This window comes from Pipistrellus kuhlii, unplaced genomic scaffold (assembly GCF_014108245.1).
Source record: "Pipistrellus kuhlii isolate mPipKuh1 unplaced genomic scaffold, mPipKuh1.p scaffold_m20_p_11, whole genome shotgun sequence".
Classification (NCBI taxonomy): Eukaryota; Metazoa; Chordata; class Mammalia; order Chiroptera; family Vespertilionidae; genus Pipistrellus; species Pipistrellus kuhlii.
In genome coordinates, this window is record NW_023425416.1 from 21,871,092 (window position 1) to 21,890,795 (window position 19,704).

Below are 19,704 nucleotides of genomic sequence, written 5' to 3' on the forward strand. Positions count from 1 at the left end.
TTCTTGTATTAACAGTTTTAAAAAGCATTTTGGAATATGTACCTTTAACTTAAATCTTACTAAAAGGTATTTCTTCTATATGATATACATTTTGATAACTGGTTTATCTCCTGAGGGATACAAATGTCTTTTAAGGTTTTAGATTCAAAACATTTCAAGACTGTTTCTCCAGTTTGAAGTAACGATAGAGTGTATTAGCTGACACTGTCTTTTTGGTTCCTGTATCCCTTTGTTCATTGCATTACTGAATCACAGTATCTCAATCTCTATATGACGGATTAACAGCCCTACCTGCTCATTTTAGAGAGTTATGCTGCACTAAAACTCACTGGCTTCAGGTATGTCATATTTCCATAGTAGATGGTTTCCGGATCACGATAATTCATTTACCAAGTCCAAAAACCTGACCTGTCAGTCAAATATACAATAAGCATCCTCAAGTGATGTTATACACCCCCACCTCTTTATATTATGTTAATAAAGAATAATGCCTTACAACAGTTGTCTGACATTACTCCAGTCCACACACATAGTAGGTACTTTGGTGCTACAATGCTCATGAAATTTGTAGCCACAAGTCTGACATCGAAATCCATTTAGCAAGAACTTCTGACACATGTCACAGAAGGCAAGCTTTAGGAAAGTCTTCCGAGCCTGGAGCGACAAGAACACGGGTGTAAATTATGCTGAATAAATGAAAGGTGACAAAAGACAAAATAATTTCTTTCTTGACCCCCAAGAGGTTTCATAAATAATCATACTTCCAACATTTGTAAAATTCATACCTAGGAAAAAAGTACATCTGTGACTAATGAAGCCTAAACTGCCTTAATGTAAAACAATGACATAATTAACGCTTTAGATATATGCTATGACATCAGGGAAATTCCTGCTAGCCAAAACACTCACTATGCCACAAAGAGAGAAGAGATCTGCAACTTACAAAGTTGTGTGTTGTGAGAGGAACATGATCCAGGAAGTCTACTTGAAGTTCTTCTCCAATCAAGGAGGCAGCATCAGTATTCCAATCTAAACGTGCTTTTTTACTAAAGAGGATTAAAAAAAATGCAAAAGGAAAATGTTTACACAAGGTGAGAGTTCTATTATTATTGGAACCCAGGTTGGTTGTTTACACAATGAAATATAGCAATCTCATGATAATGTAAATATGCAGTAAATTGGACTTTGTGATATTAAAATCCTATTAAAAATCCTAAAGAACTTATAAAACAGGTTATAAATACTGCTATGGGGGTAAAATTTAATCTTCACTTGCTTACTTCAATCTAGAAGATAAACAGAAAGGAATCACAAATGAAATGCACTTTTCTATTAATAAACAACAGGCTCAAATCTGTAGTTTGCAGACTCTATAAATATAAGTTGACAGCCGACTTGACTGTCTTAATATTTATTGAGACCATTCTTTCTGTGCCTAGAGTATACAAGACAGAAAAATTGATGCATTGAAGTAAAATGTAATGCCCAGCTCCTTTCTCATGTCTTGTCTAGTTAATTAGGCCAATCATCCTGAATGACAAGTCCTCTCAGGGAAAGAAAACCACCATTCAAACCTTTGTTTACAGAAGACGATTCCAGCCTTTTTTCTTTGTTTTTGTTTCCAATAGTAAACAATCAATCCCTTAATATAATCCCTTACACAAGGTCTGGGAAGTCCTGTTTTGCCCAAAAGAAAAAAGAGGAGCAGCCCTATTTTCCAATCAATCTTCAGGTGCTGTCTATCCAAGAAATAATGCAGGGTAGTTCTAAATCAATGCAACCTTGGATGGGAATGGAATGGACCAAGCTCCTCCTTATCTCAGAATCTCTCTAACCTTTTTTCTTAAATGACAGACTTATTTCTCTCAGTTTTGGAGGCTAGAAGTCTTAAGATTAGGGCGCCAGAAATTAGGTTCTGCTAAGAGCCCTTTTCCTGGCTTGAAGGTGGCTGCCTTTGCACTGTATCCCTCACATTAGAATCTCTAGTCTTTAAGAAGCACTATAGATTGGGTTGAGGACCAACCTGGAGCTAAAGATGACATCTGCTTAGAATATTTGCACTTCAACACCACCTTCTAAGCTGAGAGAAATACCATAAATAGAGGAATTTATGCTCACTTCTTTGAGTAGGCTCATTTCTGGGCCATACTCTCAAACTGGGGGACTCCCTCAAATATTACAAATGTTAGCTGAAGCTCAACAACAGAACTAGCACTTTCCAATAAGGTAAAGACGAGGTTATTTATCCACACTTTGGGGGTACAGTAACAGATAATGGACAATTATAAGTGGCTCTGATATACTGGTGTATTATTCCTAGCCTTGGAGGGGATGCTTCTTTTGTGCCACTGGATCTTGCTTGAAGCAGAAATTCTTCTGCATCTTTTAGCCCTGTGTCAATCAAACTGTAGGGATTCAGTAAACTTAACTGAATAAAAATAAATGAGTGAATTACAAGAGAGTCAATCTCTTGGGAATAGTATTCCTTATCTATAAACAATAATGCAACATTTTGTGAGTACCTAATGTATGCACTGCATTATTGCAAACACAAAAACACTTTGCTCTCAAAAAATGACATGACTGTTTCCATCTATGAAAACATCTAACATGTATTTTATTTTTCAATGCAATGTGTTTTTGTTTTGTTTTGTTTTTAATATATTTTTATTGATTTCTGAGAGGAGGGAGAAGGAGAGAGAGAAACATCTACGATGAGAGAGATTGGCTGCCTCCTGCTTGCCCCCTTCTGGGGATCGAGCCTGCAACCCGGGCATGTGCCCTTGACCAGAATCAAACCTGGGACCCTTCAGCCAACACTCTATTCACTGAGCCAAACCAGCTAGGGCTCAATGCAATGTTTTTAAGCAATAATCTCAAGGTTTTAGTATTTTATTTTTCTGAATTCTATCTTTATAAACAAGGATATACAAATATACAATATTTTACAGGAAGCTATATATATTTTTAAAAATGAAAAAGTATTTGAAGATCCTTACTAGCATGAAGCAGCTAATTTTGTGAGTTCTTACCCTTTGTGTTCGTGGAGAAGTCTGAACACTGCGCAGCACTCTGGTTGCAGGCCCCTCACCTTGAGTGCTTTCATAAGGCAGTCATGCAAGCTCATTCCATTTCGTACATTGACCTACAAACAAAGGACCATCTTTAGAACCAACACAGGCTGCACACCCTTGGAAAAACAAGCACAGAAATAAATGCACCAGTCTGTAAGGAGGCATGTAGCTTATAATGGAGTACATAGACACACACATATAATGTCTAGCAATAGGTGAGCGCTTGAATAAAACACAGAACATCTGTGTATGTCACATTATGCCACTACTAGATTATTCATAATAACGTGGAGGGAGGGGTGTCCATGATATGTTAACTGAGGGGAAATGTTTTTCAGAATAATACAAAGAGTAAGGTTATTTACAGGGTGGAGAACATGTACATGTATCTGTGTGAAAAGATATACACCTAGCTGTTAACATCAAGAGAGAGTGGTTGGAAAAGATAAAATAATAAACTTTCCCTTTCCCCATCTCTAATTTATCTGACTCATTAAAATGTACATGCAAGCATAAATATCCACCAGAAAGAAAAATAAGCCAATCTGACCTATAAACAAACGAGTCTTTCTGATAAAAAATTTGTATTTCAAACTATTTTCAATCAAACAGTTGATCTTCATAAAAAAATTTCCATTTTGCCCTGGTGAGGTGGCTCAGTTGGCTGGAGCATCATCTTGGGCACCAAGCGGTTGCAGGTTTGATTCCTTGTTGGGGCACAGATCTATCGATAGGTTGCAGGTTCAATTCCTGGTCACGTAGAGGAGGCAACCAATTGATGTTTCTCTCTCACATCAATGTTTCTTTCTCTCTTTCAAGTAAATTAAAACGTATTTTTGAATGAGGATTAAAAAAAAAAAAAAATCCCATCTCATTTGCACTTCACACTAGTGAGAGCAAGCAGGAAATGAAAGGACAGATTCTGCCTGCTGTAAGGACACACCACTGCTAGTTTAACTCAATGTGCACAACATGCCAGGAGCCTCCGCATGTATGCCTCCCCACAGTCCCCGTACCCAATCCTTAACAGTCCAGAGGCCTAGTAGAATGTGTGAGTGCCCACGGTACTATTAAGGGCTGCTATATAAAAATCTCAACTAAAATCTTAAAGGGTTTTTATACAAGCCCTATATACTTTATTTTTAAAGCCAATAAAGTTGACACAACGTAAGGCAACTAGAATCTGAATGGCCAGTAAGGGGAGCAGAATGGAATGACAGCATTTGTGAACTGCCTGGAGTGGAGCTCCCCCACTGGGTGAAAGTGTAACAGATGCCAGTTGCTGACCAAGAGGAATGTGAGTGTATCTTTTATAAAAGTTTAAAATATTTTAAAACATTCATTTAAAATGTTACATAAGAAGTTTATTTTAAAGGTTTCTTGAATCAGTGATATTCTTTAAAAGATCACACTAACTTCCAGCTTTTCAGGGGAAAAACAACCAACCAACAACAAACAAAGTGAAATAAAGATGAGCTGAGCCCTGACTACTGTGGTTCAGTTATTAGGAGCATAGTCCTGTACAAACGGAAGGTTGAGTGTTCAATTCCTGTTCAGGGCATGTATCCATGTTGAGGTTCGATCCCCAGTAGTAAGGGATCCCCAATCGATGTTTCACCCTCATATTTCTCTCTCTCTCTCTCTCTCTCTCTCTCTCTCTCTCTCTCTCTCTCTCTCTCTCTCTCTCTCTCTCTCCCCCTCCCTCCTCTCCCCTCCCTCCCCCCTCTCCCTCTCCCTCTCCCTCTCCCTCTCCCTCTCCCCCTCCCTCCCTCCCTCCTTTCCCCCCTCCCTCCTACTCTCTCCTTCCTCCTCCCCCACATCTTTCTTATCCATTAAAGCATGTCCTCTGGTGAGGATTGAAAGGGGGGGGGAAATAGTAAAATAATAAAATATAATGAGCTGAACTATGTAGATAAGAACAGCAAGAATGAGGACAACAAAGAGTAATAAACACATCCTAAGACTATCATACATGACCTGCATCAAACACTGTGCAACAGTGCTTTGAAAGCTGTAAAGTGATACTTGTATTATATCATTAATCTTCGTTAAAATTAACAGACTCCAAGAGTTAGACAGTTCTTTAAATATCTTCTAATCCAGTGGGGTTCTCAAATGTGGCTGCCATTAGAATCATACAAGGGGCTTGTGAAATACAGATTCCCAGCCACTCCCCTCCAAAACACAAGGATTTTGATTCAATTAATCTTAAATGAAGGCCAGGAATCTCTATTTTAACCTGCTTTGTCAGGTGATTCTAACTGTTTAAGTCTTAGCTATGGTGCAGTTTCTCATACAACAAGGAGCAACAGCAGTTAGTCAGAGAGACATGTTTACAAAACAAATGACAAGAAAAAATTCAAAATATAAGCAACTACTAATTTATTACTTATAAAATTATTTAAATCAGATATACATCTTCTCTGTCATTCTCTCTACAACTCCCCATGGACACATGTTGGAAATGGTTACATCTGACTAATTTCCGGAGCCCGCTAAGTAATGATGAGTTATTTTGGGTTCCTACAGTGAAGCAACCTGGAGCTAATTAGAAGCAGCTGACTGACGGTATTGGCCAGCAAGGAGCTCCGTTCTCCTTCGGTGCCCCCCTAAGCTGGTGCCTGTGAAAGAAGCTGGTTCTTCCAGAGACAGAGGGTCCATCTCAAGTCAAAGAAATAGGAGAAACTTTTTCTACTGAACCTTCTCTTGAGCTGTAGAAGAAATCAAGTTTCCAAATCACTGGTTCCCAACTACCAGTTGTGTTCAAATGAAAGCTGCCAAGGACTACACAGATGTAGAAAAAAACTCAGAAATAATCACAGCTACCATTTTACTTATGAATTAGCCACTGTATTCAGCATGCCTCATTTCATAAAGGTCAGGAAACAGAGCCTCAAAATATTATGTAACCTGTCTAAATGACACAGCTAATAAAAGGCAACACAGGGATTTAAGTTTGGGCCTGCTTTCTTAAAGGTCCATACACTTAATCATTATGTCAAACTAAGGTTCCCAGCCTCCCAGGCAAACTAACGGTAGACGGGGAGAGAGAAGTAACTGCAATAACGCCCAGAGCCACAACAGATGATCTTCACATCACATTCATACTTCCCACCTGGGCTCTCTATTACAGTTAGAAAATTGAAATAGTAGGTAAAAATCACTTTGCAAATGAAAGACCACTACTGAAATATAAGGGGATTGTTATTTATTTTGCCAGTCATTAAACTTTCATTTTTAGGAAACATAAATAAATTTACTTAAATTTTAAATGACTTTTGAGTTCAAATGTACCTAATGTATCAATAATACGGTAACTGGGAGGCTCCGTAGGTTCACAAAAGAAGTATAATTTATTAGTAAAATGCGGAGAGTGGAACTGTTCGAACAGACTGAGAAACTCTGTCCTGACCTCCGCCTCACACTAAGTACAAAGAGTAAACACTATGCAATGACTTTGCATAAAGAATGAAGGGTGGGAAAGGAGAAGGTGTGGAAGTTTGAATTAAGGTTTGCAAATGTCCCACCAAGCAAAATGAGCACAACCTTCATTTTTCTGCTTCAATGCGGAGGTGCTAGGATAGCAGGCAACTTTTTTGAACATTTTTTTTAAGTTGGGGTTTTTTTTTGTTTGTTTTTTGTCAAAAAACTGAGTGGCAGTGTCTGCCATGCATGATGCTAATAGAAGTCTGTCATTGATACTAAAAAAAATAAGCTTTGCAACAACTGGCTAGTGCCAGTGTTCTAGAAAAGATGATGCTCTGATTTCTAAGCAACCTCCAGCTTTGCCCTGGGGCCAATGAACTTTAACATAATAAATCTTTATAGGTAATATTATTTTCTTCTAAATACTTCATTATAATATTCAAAAAAATGTAAGTGAACATTTTGCTTTAATATTCAGAAGAAAATAATTTTTAATTATTAATGATTTTTTTTTAATTAGCTAGAAAGGTCTAAGGGAGCTTTGAAAGTCTTTAAAATATATCCCATAAGAATATAATATATGCCCTGGCGGGTGTGCTCAGTGTTGGGTTCAATTCCCAGTCAAGGGCACATAACTGGGTTACAGGTTCAATCCCCAGCCCTGGTCAGGGTGTGCATGGGAGGCAATCAATCGATGTGTCTCTCACACCATGTTTTTCTTTCTTCCCCTCCCTTCCACTCTCTTTAAAAAGCAATGAAAAAAATATCTTCAGTTGAGGATTAACAAAAAAAAGAATGTACTATTTGTTTAAATGAAGTGCAGAAAAGAAGATACACTAGGCAAGAGTTATAATAGAAGAAAGGCCAAGGATTGGGAAAAAATAGGGGCTATGGGAGGAACACAGCCGTATAAAATAATAAAATCTGCAACTGGAAAGCCAATTAATGAAGATCCTAAGTGACAGTGAAGACTCTGCCTGTTCATACGGTGGGCAACATGATCCGTAATGTTCCCTATAGGCAGATGGACAACTACATTTTCTCAGAGGAATGTTCACGTACCACTGTTCTTTGCTTGTTTGGCAAGAAAACACGGATAGTATTGCTTGTCTTAGAAGAGTCCATAAGTTTGCCATCATCTGATGCTCGGCGCTGATAGCCAAACTGCTGAACTATGGTGGGGGAGATGCAGCTGGGGCCGTCAAACACTGCATCTTTGAATCCAAAGCCATTGCTGATCGTCTTCCATGCCCCCTGTATGTGCTCCATTGATGCAGCTTACACAATACTTAAACCTGGTTATAAGAAAACAACAACAAATTAAATTATTTTATTAAATTATAATTCTAAAACATAAGCAATTAACTCAACAATATATAAATGGTGAAAATCATGGTATGTGGGCTTTCTCTTTTTTAAGTACTTCATTTTACTTATTTTTATCTTTTTGTGGTGAGAACACAACATGAGATACTCTTGATAATTTTTAAGTGTACAATACAATATTGCTGACTATACATACAGTGTTGTACAAATCTCAAATCTCTTAATGTTATTCATCATCTTGCTTAAGTAAAACTTTTGCCTTTGATTAGCAACACTCCATTTACCCCTTCCCCAGCCTCCGGCCAACACCATTTCATTCTGATTCTATAAATTTGACTATTTTAGAGCTTTCTTATAAGTAACCAGAGGGCCGGTGCACGGAATTCATGCATGAGTAGGGTCCCTAGTGGTTGCTGGTTGCCAGCTGAGGCATCCCTTCATTCCACACCACCCCTTGGTCATAGTGAGTGAGTGAACTCCTAGTTGATAGAACTCCTGAGAGGACAACTTTGCATATTAGGTTGTTATATATGTAGATACCTTCTGCTTAAATAAATTAATTAGAAAGCTTCTATATTAGTATATCCCTATAAAATATTTGTTAATCCTCACCCAATGATATTTTTTTAGAGAGTGGAAGTGAGGGGGAGATAGAAGGAGAGAAACATGTGGAAACATCAACTGGTTGACTCCAGCACCAGCCCTGACCAGGGCTGGGGATCAAGCCTGCAACCAAGGTACATGCCCATGACCGAAATCAAACCCAGGACCCTTTGGTACTTAGGCCAATGCTCTGTCTAAATTAGGGGTGTCGAACTCAATCAGAGAAGGGGCCAAAATCTAAAATCTAGCCTAAATCGCGGGCCGAATGGTTTACTGAACAGTCATAAACTGTCATTGTGATGGAAACGCAGCGGACTGCAGTGATGACAGTGCGGTGCGGGCCACATTGCAAGGCCTGGTGGGACAGATTTGGCCCGCGGGCCTTGTGTTTGACACATGTGGTCTAAATACTGAGAAAAACTGGCCAGGGCCTATAAAATATTTCATAGATAACTAAAAAAATTAGCAAAGTGGGAATTAAGGATCTCTTACCTTTTAAGACAGCATGGAGGGACCTAGAGAGTACTATGCTAAGTGAAATAAACCATTCTGAGAAAGACAAGTATCACATGATCTCACATGTGGACCTCTGATCTAATTAGCATATTATGCTTTAATATTATAGATTACACTATAAACTTCTACATGCCTATTTTATTTCTGCAAGGAGGGAGTGTGGGACAAGTAACAGGGCCATGAAACACTGCCTCTACCTCTGGCACACTGAGTCCTGACACACTCCTAACTTATCCCTTGGTTACCATGAGGTCACTTTTTAGGGCCACCTACAGTTTCTGTTTTTTCCTGGATCATTTTTCCCAAACTAATGAGAAAGAGAAGAAGGAGTTTACAACCAGATTGGGGGGAGGCAGGGAGAGAGAGGGGGGGGGGAGTAGGAGGGAGGGAGGGAGGGAGGGAGGGAGAGAGAACTCATTTGAGCATCTCAATGCAGCTCCTATGACCTATAGATATAAAGCGGGTAGAGCAATTTTTAAAATATAACTCACTGCTCCCATTTTAAACACGGAATAAAAGCTGAACTCCTTTCTGAATATTCCAAGCTTCACACCTAGGGACTTTTGAATTTCTTGTTCTCTTCACCTGAAAGGTAGAAACCTCCAGAAATAAGCAAGCTGGCCTTTCCCCATTACTAAGGTCTTCACCTAAAAGGTCTCTTTAGAGACAATTTCCCTAGCCACCGTCGCCAAAAGATACCATTCCCCTAGCACCATCAAATAATCCTATCTCATTGTCTTCTTGATACTTATTCCTATGTTAGACTGTTTACAGATTTTGGTCAATGCCCCACTCCTCCTTCAGCTTCATGAAGGCAATACTCTGCCAATCTTGGTCCTAATTACAGTCCCTGGAACATGAAGGCACCCAAATATTTATTACATGAATTAAGTTAGGAACCAGAATAACGCTGTAAAAATATAATTTTTCACAGAAAAGACTTTTCAAGGAAATATGAATTGAATCTCCATTTGGTAGTATATGTAGGAAAAACACCTGCCATCGCCTATCCAGCGAGGCTCAGTATACAAGAAGGTAACGGTTTGATTCCCAGTGTGGGACTTCAGGAGACAGCCAATCAATGACTGTCTCTCATCATTGATATTTCTATCTCCCTCTCCCTTACTCTCTGAAATAAATTTTTAAAAAATTTAATGAAAAACACCAACCACTGAGCAACAGACAAACTGCAATAAATTACATTCTGTATTTAATTGTGTGGGAAGACCGCATTATTACATGGTGGGGCAAATAGATTTACAATTGTGAGTATATGAAACAGAGTTTATCCTTGTATTATTAATTAATTATTGTATTATTTGCCATACAAACAAATGTAACCTACTTTTACCCCACCTTGTATAATCTATTGTCTAAAGAACCCACTTATGAGACTTAAATGTAGCTTAAATCAAAGAACACAGTTATTTCATGCTGAAGTCTCTGAGTCTTGTAGGCACTGAGAACACAACCACGCTTAGTTGGAAACATACTACAAGCCCAGGAAGGCCAGGGGCCTTCCCAGTTGCCCTGGGTTAATGGGTGCACCTCTAACCTGTCCATCATAGGAAGCTCTATGCTAAGGTATTTCTTAATCAATTTACTAAAGGGGACCCATATGAAAATCCATATAGTAGCAACACTCAGTCTCCAATGGAGATATTCAGATATCCCGTTGATGCTACTCTCAAATGTAAACAGATGCAACATAAATGTACATCTAGCCTCCAGTATTGTGATTTCTCTGATCTGTTGACTACATGCTCTAAGCATAAAAAATATACATACACCAACACATACATACGTGGAGACATACTATAACTAGATACGTACAAATCAACTTCTGAACATGAAAGGAAGGTCTTTCACAATTCCAAAGAAAAAATTTAAAGCAAATGCATTCTCTTGTAAACGAAGAAATTCATTGAGGAAGAAAATCCTTTTTAAAAAGACTATATATATTGGCCGGCTGGTGTGGCTTAGCAACTGATCATTGATCAAATAACCAAGAGATCACCAATTCATTCCCAGTCAGGGATCATGTCTGGAATTGCCAGCTTGGTCCCCAGTAGGGGGCATGCAGGAGGCAGCAGACTGATGTATCTCTCTATATCAAAGTTTCTCTCTCTCTATCCCTCTCCCTTCCTCTCTCTCTAAAAATCAATAAAAAGCATATTAAAGCCCAGCCAAGAGGTCACTGGTTCAATTTTCAGTCACGGTGCATGTCCGGGTTGTGGGCTCAATCTCCAGTGGTGGATGTATATGAAGCAGTTGATCAATGATTCTCTCTCACATTGATGTTTCTATCCCTCTCTCCCTTCCTTTCTCTGAAATCAATAAAAACATACTTTAAAAAAAAAAAAAAAAAAAAAAGGCATAGACTCAGTGGTTGAGTGTCTACCTATGAACCAGGAGGTCATGGTTTGATTCTCGATCAAGGCACATGCCCAAGTTGTGAGCTTGATCACAGTGTGGGGCACACAGGAGGCAGCCACTCAATGATTCTCTCTCATCACTGATATCTCTCTCCCCCCCCCCTTCTCTCTGAAATTAATAAAAATATATTTAAAAACAAAACAAAAACTATAGCCCTAGCCAGTTTGTCTCAGTAGATAGTGTCAGCCTGCAGACTGAAGGGTCCTGGGTTCGATTCCACTCAAGGCACATGCCCAGGGTTGCATGCTAGATCCTAGCAGGGGGCCTGCAGGAGGCAGCCAATCAATGATTCACTCTCAACACTGATGTTTCTATCTCTCCCTCTTTCTTCCTCTTTGAAATAATAATTTTTTAAAAAGTATTTAAAATAAATAAAATAAAAATTTAAAAGACATATATATCCCCTATAAGGGATTTCTATTCTTAGTACACAAACTCCTGAAAAGTAATAAGAAAAAGATAAAAAAGCACACACACACACACAATTAAATTCACAGACTAGAAACACAAAGGACATAAACATGTATGTATATACACTGAGTGGCCAGATTATTATGCATTTAGAGATCATAATAATCCGGTCACTCAGCGTATATTAGAGAGATGCAAATTTTTAAAATAAAGTACTACTTTTAATATCAGATTTATAAAATTTAAAAGACTGAAGACATCCATCACAAGCATTTGAGGAAAACTACCTCTCATTATACTGTTAATAGCATAAATTGCAACAATCAAATGAAGATTTAAATTCCCCTAGCATTTGACAATCTATCCTGGGGTGGCAGGAGGGAAGAGGACCTGAACTCAGGATTGCAAAAACACACAGGAATCCGAGTCACGGCACCAAAAAAAAAACAAAACAAAAAAATAAACACACAGGAATAGTTACTGCAGCATTGTCTGTAATATCAATAAACTGTAAACTATTTCAGAGCCAAAACTGTGGAACTAAAGTAGGAACAATTTAAAGCAAGACTGGTTTACAAAAACACTTCCCAGGCAAGGTTGCTGCTTCAACACTCTGGCTAAAGGTTTAATTTAAAAAATATTTAGCTAGACTTTTTGTCTAGAAAAAATATTATCTAAAGTTATAAAAAAACAAAAAAACAAACACACACACACAAAAAAACACTACTTTTGTTTTGCCAGAGTAAATTTTTTAAAAAGAAAACTTGCTTTAAATAGGGATTATCTTATACATTTTTATTTAAGTAGAAAAACTATTGGATGCCACTGTTAAAATTGTAAATTACTTTTCATAATGTAAGAATGGGGCCAATGTCAACTATCTGTTACCAATACATTTAAAAATACTTTAAAGGACTACATGTGTTATGTAGTATCAAAAGTTAGTCATGCCAAAACCGGTTTGGCTCAGTGGATAGAGCGTCAGCCTGCGGACTGAAAGGTCCTGGGTTCGATTCCGATCAAGGGCATGTACCTGGGTTGCGGGCACATCCCTGGTGGGAGGTGTGCAGGAGGCAGCTGATTGATGATTCTCTCTCATCAATGTTTCTAGTTCTCTATCCCTCTCCTTTCCTCTCTGTAAAAAATCAATAAAATATATTTAAAAAAAAAAAAAGTCATTCTCTTTACATATACAAAACAGCAACTTTATTGCTGCTGGGATGTGTACCTGAAAACTGTATAACTTTGTTAGCCAGATAAATTTTGTCACCCCAATACATTCAATAAAAAGGGGGGAAATAAGTAATATCCAAAGTAAATAACAGCCCTCCCCCCATAAAACAGTACCTTTATTATTGCAAAAGTTCCTTGACCTTAATATTTGTTGAAACAGTCTGAAATTCTGTATTCTAAAATCTAAACATTCACCTTTCACCAGAAAACACATAACACTCAGTTTTATTTACTGCGATAGCTACATTGCATAAATTATTTAGAAAGCTTACAATTTATTTAATATAAATTTTTCTGGCTTATTTTAGATTTCAGGTTCAACTGGTTCTAGCTGTTTCCTTCTACATCCCAGACTCCATTCCCTCCTCACCCACCTACAGCATCGAAGAACACCTCAGAAATTAAAAGCCTAGATCCTAACTGCTTCCTCTATCTTGGCTACTATTCCATTGAAGAAGTGACACTGGGCCTACTCCCAAAGCCAGTCTCTGGGAGATAGTAGAGTAAGGATATTTTATGAAAGAAAATGGAGAGAACGCATGAACTCCTAGATATCTTAGCTTTCTGTAGTTACCCACTCTATAACTGTCAATCATAAGTTTCTCTAAATTTCTCTTAATCTATAATTTCTGGCCTACATTATTTTTGAGGGCAGTGGGTTCCATAGTTCACCAAAGTTTGCCTTCAATTGGCTTCATGCTTCATTTTCCCATCCTGGAGTCAAGATATGTTCACTGTAGTCACATAACTCAAGATTTTTATAGTCTAAACTCTTTTTTAAAGCTTTATCTTTCTATACAAAGATGTTCGTTTTTGCCCTGGCTGATGTTCAGTGGTTAGAGCATTGGTCTGCGCACTTAGGGTCATGGGTTTGATTTCCAGTAAAGAGCACAAACTGGGGTGCAGGTTCTATCTCCGTATGAGGAAAAAACCAATCAATGTGTCTCTCTCATCCATGTTTCTCTCTGTCTTGCCCTCTCTCCCTCCCTCCCTTCTAAGCTTTCTAGAGCTTATGGAAAAAATATCCTTGGGTGAGGTTTTACACACACAAAATGTCCATTTTTATTATCACAGTTCACTTGTCATAATCACTCAACCTCATTTATCCTCTGTGTGAATATTCCTTTTTAGAACGTTAGAGTATCTAAGTTAAAAGACGGTTTGTAAATCCTAAAGTACTGAGTTTAGCAACAAGCAAAATAAATACAGTATAAAGACGCACAGCCCTGAATAATGCAGCAAGGGACTCAACAGAGTCAAAAGCCAAGCCCCTCAATAATCTGATAGGCTCCATCTTGAGATCTATTTCAGCTGCCTTCTTCGAGCCCCTTTTGTGGTATAACTAAAATAGCACCCAATATGGTTTCAAACAAGAGGATATTTTTTTCACTAATCTTTTTGAGAGAGTGGAAGGGAAGGAGAAAAGGGGGGGTGGTGGAGAGAGTCAAGAGAGAAACATCGATGTGAGAGACACACATCAATTGGTTGCCTCCTGCACACACTCCAACCCAGACTAGGATTGAACCTACAACCAAGGTGTGTGTCTGTGACCAGGAATCAACCCCGGGACTCTTTAGTCCAAGGGTGACACTTTAACCACTGAGCTAAACCAGCCAGGACTAGGTATCTATAATAATAAAAGAATAATATGTTAATTAGACTGGACATCCTTCCAGATGAGGCTTGAGCTATGAGGGAAGCCAATGCAGGCAGCTGGGGGAAAAAAGGCCTACTCTTGCATGACTTTTGTGCATCGGGCCTCTAATCTTATAATAGACTGCTTCTTCAGGGGAAAGACTTAAAATACTCAAGTCTCTTTATTTCCAACAGTGGGGTATGATGATCCATTACTGCTCAGGAAATAGTTTTGGTGAGTAATGACCAGCTTTCTGTTAAAACTAGAAGCCTGATTGGTCCACCAGTGGGGTTCCTCGGCCTGGCCTGCAGGATCGGGCCAAAACCAGCTCTCCTGCATCCCCCTAAGGGTCCTGGGTTGTGAGGGGGTGCAGGCCAGAACAAGGGACCCCACCAGTGCACAACTGGGGCCAGGGAGGGACGTGGGAGGTTGGCCAGCCGGGGAGGGTCCGAGGGAGGGCTCCAGGCTGTGTCAGGCCCCTCTTGCTCAGTCCTGATTAGCCAGACTCCAGCAGCAAGCTAACCTACCGATCACAGGATCAAAGCGTCTGCCCAATGGTAGTCAGTGCACATCACAGCAAGTGGTTGAGCAGCCTTAGCATATCATTGGCATATTATGCTTTGATTGATTGTTGAGCAGCCAACAGGACGACCGGACACCTAGCATATTAGGCTTTTATTATATAGGATTAGGGCAGAATGTATCTTGCATAGGACAAGTACTATTTTAAGAAGTCTTTGTTTAGGTACACACACATTATGAAATGTTTTTCTTAGTGTGAATCACTAATAAATTTGAAAGTTACTGATGTTAATTCTGAGGCCTAGAACCTCAAGGAGAGTTGGCATCACCTTCTCCAAAGGCACTTATTTATCCACACACAATACATTATTCCTGCACTTGAATGACTTTTTTATAGATCCATCTAGTCTTAAAATATCTTTATTAGTCCTACTAATGAACTGCTCTCCATATGTGTGCTAATTCCACTTTATGTTATATATGTTTTAAAAAGTCATTTCCCCTACTTCATGTATTGTAATTCTTCCAGTTTTGTGTATTTCATTGCTATCTGGACTAAAAAGAAACAAAATCAATATATTAAGTTTTCAGATACATTAGTTATTCTGTGACCTCATTTATTACTTAAATTGCTGTGAAGATATCTACTTTAATGAATACACTGACAGTAACCTGAGACCATTCTCCAATACTGATTAGGTCACACTGTTTACTAACTTAAACGAGATGACATTTTAAGGCATGGAACTTACATTCCCAGGGTTTTTACGATATATATAAAATCTCATTTAATGCATTACTTTGCCCTAAGTGGAATTCTGATATTATCTGTCTCTCAATGTTAGGCCTTCCTTTACTTTCTTGTTTATCATTTCTTAAAGTGATCGTTTTTGCTGCAGGGCCTTCTGTTTCCTGCCTGCTGAGAGGATTTTCTCTTCTACTTTCAAATAAAACACCAAATAAGAGGGTGGTATTAACTCTATTTCACTAAACTTAATGTAGATTCCCTCCCCAATTTAAATCCTCTGTAGTGCACACAACAAAGATTACAGTATTCATTTAGTCTAGCAACTTTTTACCTTCTCTCTAGATGGCTTAAGAGATTCAGACTCCATACCTCACAAAAATCTGAAAATGTACAAATGGTTTTCTGGAAGTCTTTCTTTGAGGGCAGCCCCTCAGTAAAATTCTGGAAGCCTCTATTGAGGCTTCCGATCCTCTGTGAGATTCTTTAGGTAAAGCACCTAAAATTCTCCACGATAAAGCTTCCTTCTTCGTTTCCTATTCATAAAGAATTTATTACTCTCTCCTCTTTTTCATATTTATATTATCTACATATATATTAATAGCACTTCCCACCCTCTGCTATAATTTATTTATTTACCGGTACATGTCTGCTTCCCCACCTGCTGTAAGTTCTTTGAGAATGGAATACATGCTTTCTTTGTTCTTCCAGAACTTAGCATGACTCCTGCCTCATTGGCATTATTCAACCAAGACTTCAAAACCAATGGGATAGTAATTGTAGAATCCACAATATATTAACATTAATGTAAATTATTAAGTAAAATGGCTATTTTCTAAATTATTAAGTAAAATGGCTATTTTTAAGATGTAATATAAAATTATATTGGAGACTTTTCTTCCTTCTTGAGGCAGGCTTATAATGCTATGAACTTCCTTCTCAGGACTGCTTTCACCGTGTCCCATAGACTTGGGGATGTTGTGTGTTTATTTTCATTTAATTCCAGGTAATTTTTTTTTTAATTTCTTCCTTGATCTCCTTGGTAACCCATTCACTATTTAATAACATGCTAGTTAGCCTCCAGGTATTTTTTTTTTACTGTAGTTGATTTCTAGTTTCATGCCACTGCAATCCAAGATGCTTGGTATTTCAATCTTCTTAAATTTGTTAAGATTTATTTTATGTCCTAATATGTGATCTATCTTTGAGAATGTTCTGTACACACTTGAGAAGAATGTATATTCTGCTGCTTTGGGATGAAATGTTCTTTTTTTTTTTTTTTAAATATATTTTATTGATTTTGTACAGAGAGGAAGGGAGAGAGATAGAGAGTTAGAAACATCGATGAGAGAGAGTCATTGATCAGCTGCCTCTTGCACACCCCCCACCGGGGATATGCCCACAACCAAGGTACATGCCCTTGACCGGAATCGAACCCAGGACCCTTCAGTCCCTAAGCCGACGCTCTATCCATTGAGCCAAACCGGTTTTGGCGGGATGAAATGTTCTATAAATATCAATTAAATCTATCTGATCCAGTGTGTTTCCTTGCTGATATTTTGTCTGGAAGACCTATCCAGTGATGTTAGTGGGGTGATAGTTCCCTACTATAATTATACTAGACACCCAGTGCACGAATTCGTGCACCGGTGGGGTCCCTTGGCCGGCCTGCACCCACTTGCAATCTGGACCCCTCAGGAGATGTTGGATAGCCAGTTTCAGCCCAATCCAGACAGGAGAGAGCCCAATCCTGTGCGTTGAGCATCTGTAATTTAGTGGTCAGTGTAAATCATAGCATCCTTCCAAATAGCTGATTCCACCCTCTGCTTCATTCAGTCTACTTTTAATCCCATCCTGTGTATTTTTTATACCAGACATGGAATTCATCATTTCTGACTGTTACTTATTCCTGGTTTCTATGTCTTTTATGCTGATGTAGTTCCCATTAAGTTCGTTGTTGTTCTCACTAAGTTCAGTAGGCATCCTTATAAACATTACTCTGAACTCTGTATCTGATAAATAGCTTGCCTCCATTTCATTTAGCTGTTTTTCTGGAGATTCCTCCTTTTCTTTCATTTGGGAACTGTTTCTTTGTCTCCTAATTTTAACTGTCTCTGTGTTTATTTCTATATATTAGATAGAAACTGTTATGACTCCCATTCTTTGTGGGGTAGCCTCATGTAGTAAGTGCCTTATGTGACTCAGTGATGTAGTCTTTTGATCTCCTGAGCTGGCTGTTCTAGAAATGTAGCCTTGTGTGGGTTATTTGGGCTCTCCTCTAGTAATTAGGTCCTAAATGTTGTTGCCCCGTTCATGGGTGGGATTCTCCCCTAAAGCTGGCTGACTGTGAGGCTCAGCCCTGACCAATCATGAGAACTGCTGTGCAAGTGCAGTCTCAAGATGGTTTCTGTCCTTCCTTGTTTTTTAAAAGTCTCCACTTCTGCTAGTCTTCAGTTGGTAATTCAAGGTGAATGTTACCGAATTTAGTTTTCTTTAAATATATATATTTTTTATTGATTTCAGAGAGGGAGAGAGAAATAGAAACATCAATGATGTAAGAGAATCATTGACCACTGCCTCCTGCACGCCTCCTACTGGGGATCGAGCATGTGCCCTGACTGGCAATCAAACCGTGACCTCCTGGTTCATAGGTCGACTCAAACCACCGAGTCACACCAACCAGGCTCCCAATTTAGTTTTATTTCCAATTTGGTTCTGGGAGGAAGTGCAAGAAAGATCCACCAACTCTGCTGCCATCAGGAAACACTGTAATAGAAAGTTATAACCATAAGCAAGCATCCATTAAAAAACACAAATATTTAACAAAGACTGTTTGGCTATCTAAACAATTACAATACTGGTTTGCTTTCTATTTTAATGCCTGCCATCTCACTATGGAACAAGATATATCCACTAAATTTTTTTTTCTTCAAATTCTATACTAACTAAATAGCAACATTAATGATTATACTGAGTTTTTTTACATTTTAGTATGTACATAAGAAGTTTATTCTTTACATATAATATCTCATTTAATATTCCAACTCTGTTCCCCAAGATTATTATTGTATTCTGATTTTGATGATTAGGAAACTAAGGACCAAAAAGGTTAAATAAAATTGTCCAAGGATACATAATAAGATAGAGAACAATCAAGATTACTGAGAGAATATCTAAGGTCAAAAGCACTCACAGTTTTACTAAGGTTTTATCAAACCATCATTCTTTATTCTAAGGGGAGATAAGATCAGTGCAATTGTGAGACAAGCTATTGCTCAGATAAGATGCTAGATTTCAACCTTGTGGCTGCCTGCTTCCTTATAGTTGCTCTTTCCTTCCACTCTGGTAACTTTTTAAAAATTATATTTTTATTTAGAACATGATATAATAAGAATTAAATTTGAGGAGAAAAAGGAAAAACATTACCTATAATCTTACTCATCCTAACCTAACACTTTTAAAATACTGTTTTCTAATATTAGCACAATACGCCTGACTGGTTTGGTTCAATGGAGAGAGTGTTGGCCTGCAGACTGAGGGGTCCCAGGTTCGATTCCAGTCAAGGAATTTAGGTCCTTGGTTGCAGGCATATCCCCAGTGGAAGGTGTGCAGGAGGCAGCTGGTTAATGTTTCTCTCTCATCAATGTTTCTAACTCTCTATCCCTCTCCCTTGCTCTCTGTAAAAAAATCAATAAAATATATATATATTTTTAAAAAACACAATACATGCATATCAATTCAAAAATCTACCTCCAACTTTTATTAGCTGTGTGGCC

At 38.3% G+C, this 19,704-nt stretch overlaps 1 protein-coding gene across 8 annotated transcripts in view; it reads right to left on the reverse strand.

Moving 5' to 3' along the window:
- RAF1 (Raf-1 proto-oncogene, serine/threonine kinase) overlaps nt 1–19,704 on the reverse strand; it is a 66,096-nt gene that overhangs the window by 18,196 nt on the left and 28,196 nt on the right. For 5 of the 8 annotated variants that reach the window (XM_036431160.2, XM_045579193.1, XM_036431159.2 and 2 more), the window contains exons 2-5: nt 7,563–7,795; nt 3,033–3,145; nt 944–1,046; nt 497–654 (exon numbers count right to left, since the gene is read on the reverse strand). In XM_036431160.2, the coding sequence (XP_036287053.1) occupies nt 497–654; nt 944–1,046; nt 3,033–3,145; nt 7,563–7,769 (581 nt within the window). In that variant the 5' untranslated portion in view covers nt 7,770–7,795. Of the gene's footprint in view, nt 1–496; nt 655–943; nt 1,047–3,032; nt 3,146–7,562; nt 7,796–19,704 lie in introns of those variants that run through there. The other 3 variants (XM_036431163.2, XM_036431162.2, XM_045579195.1) reach the window with 1 other exon arrangement.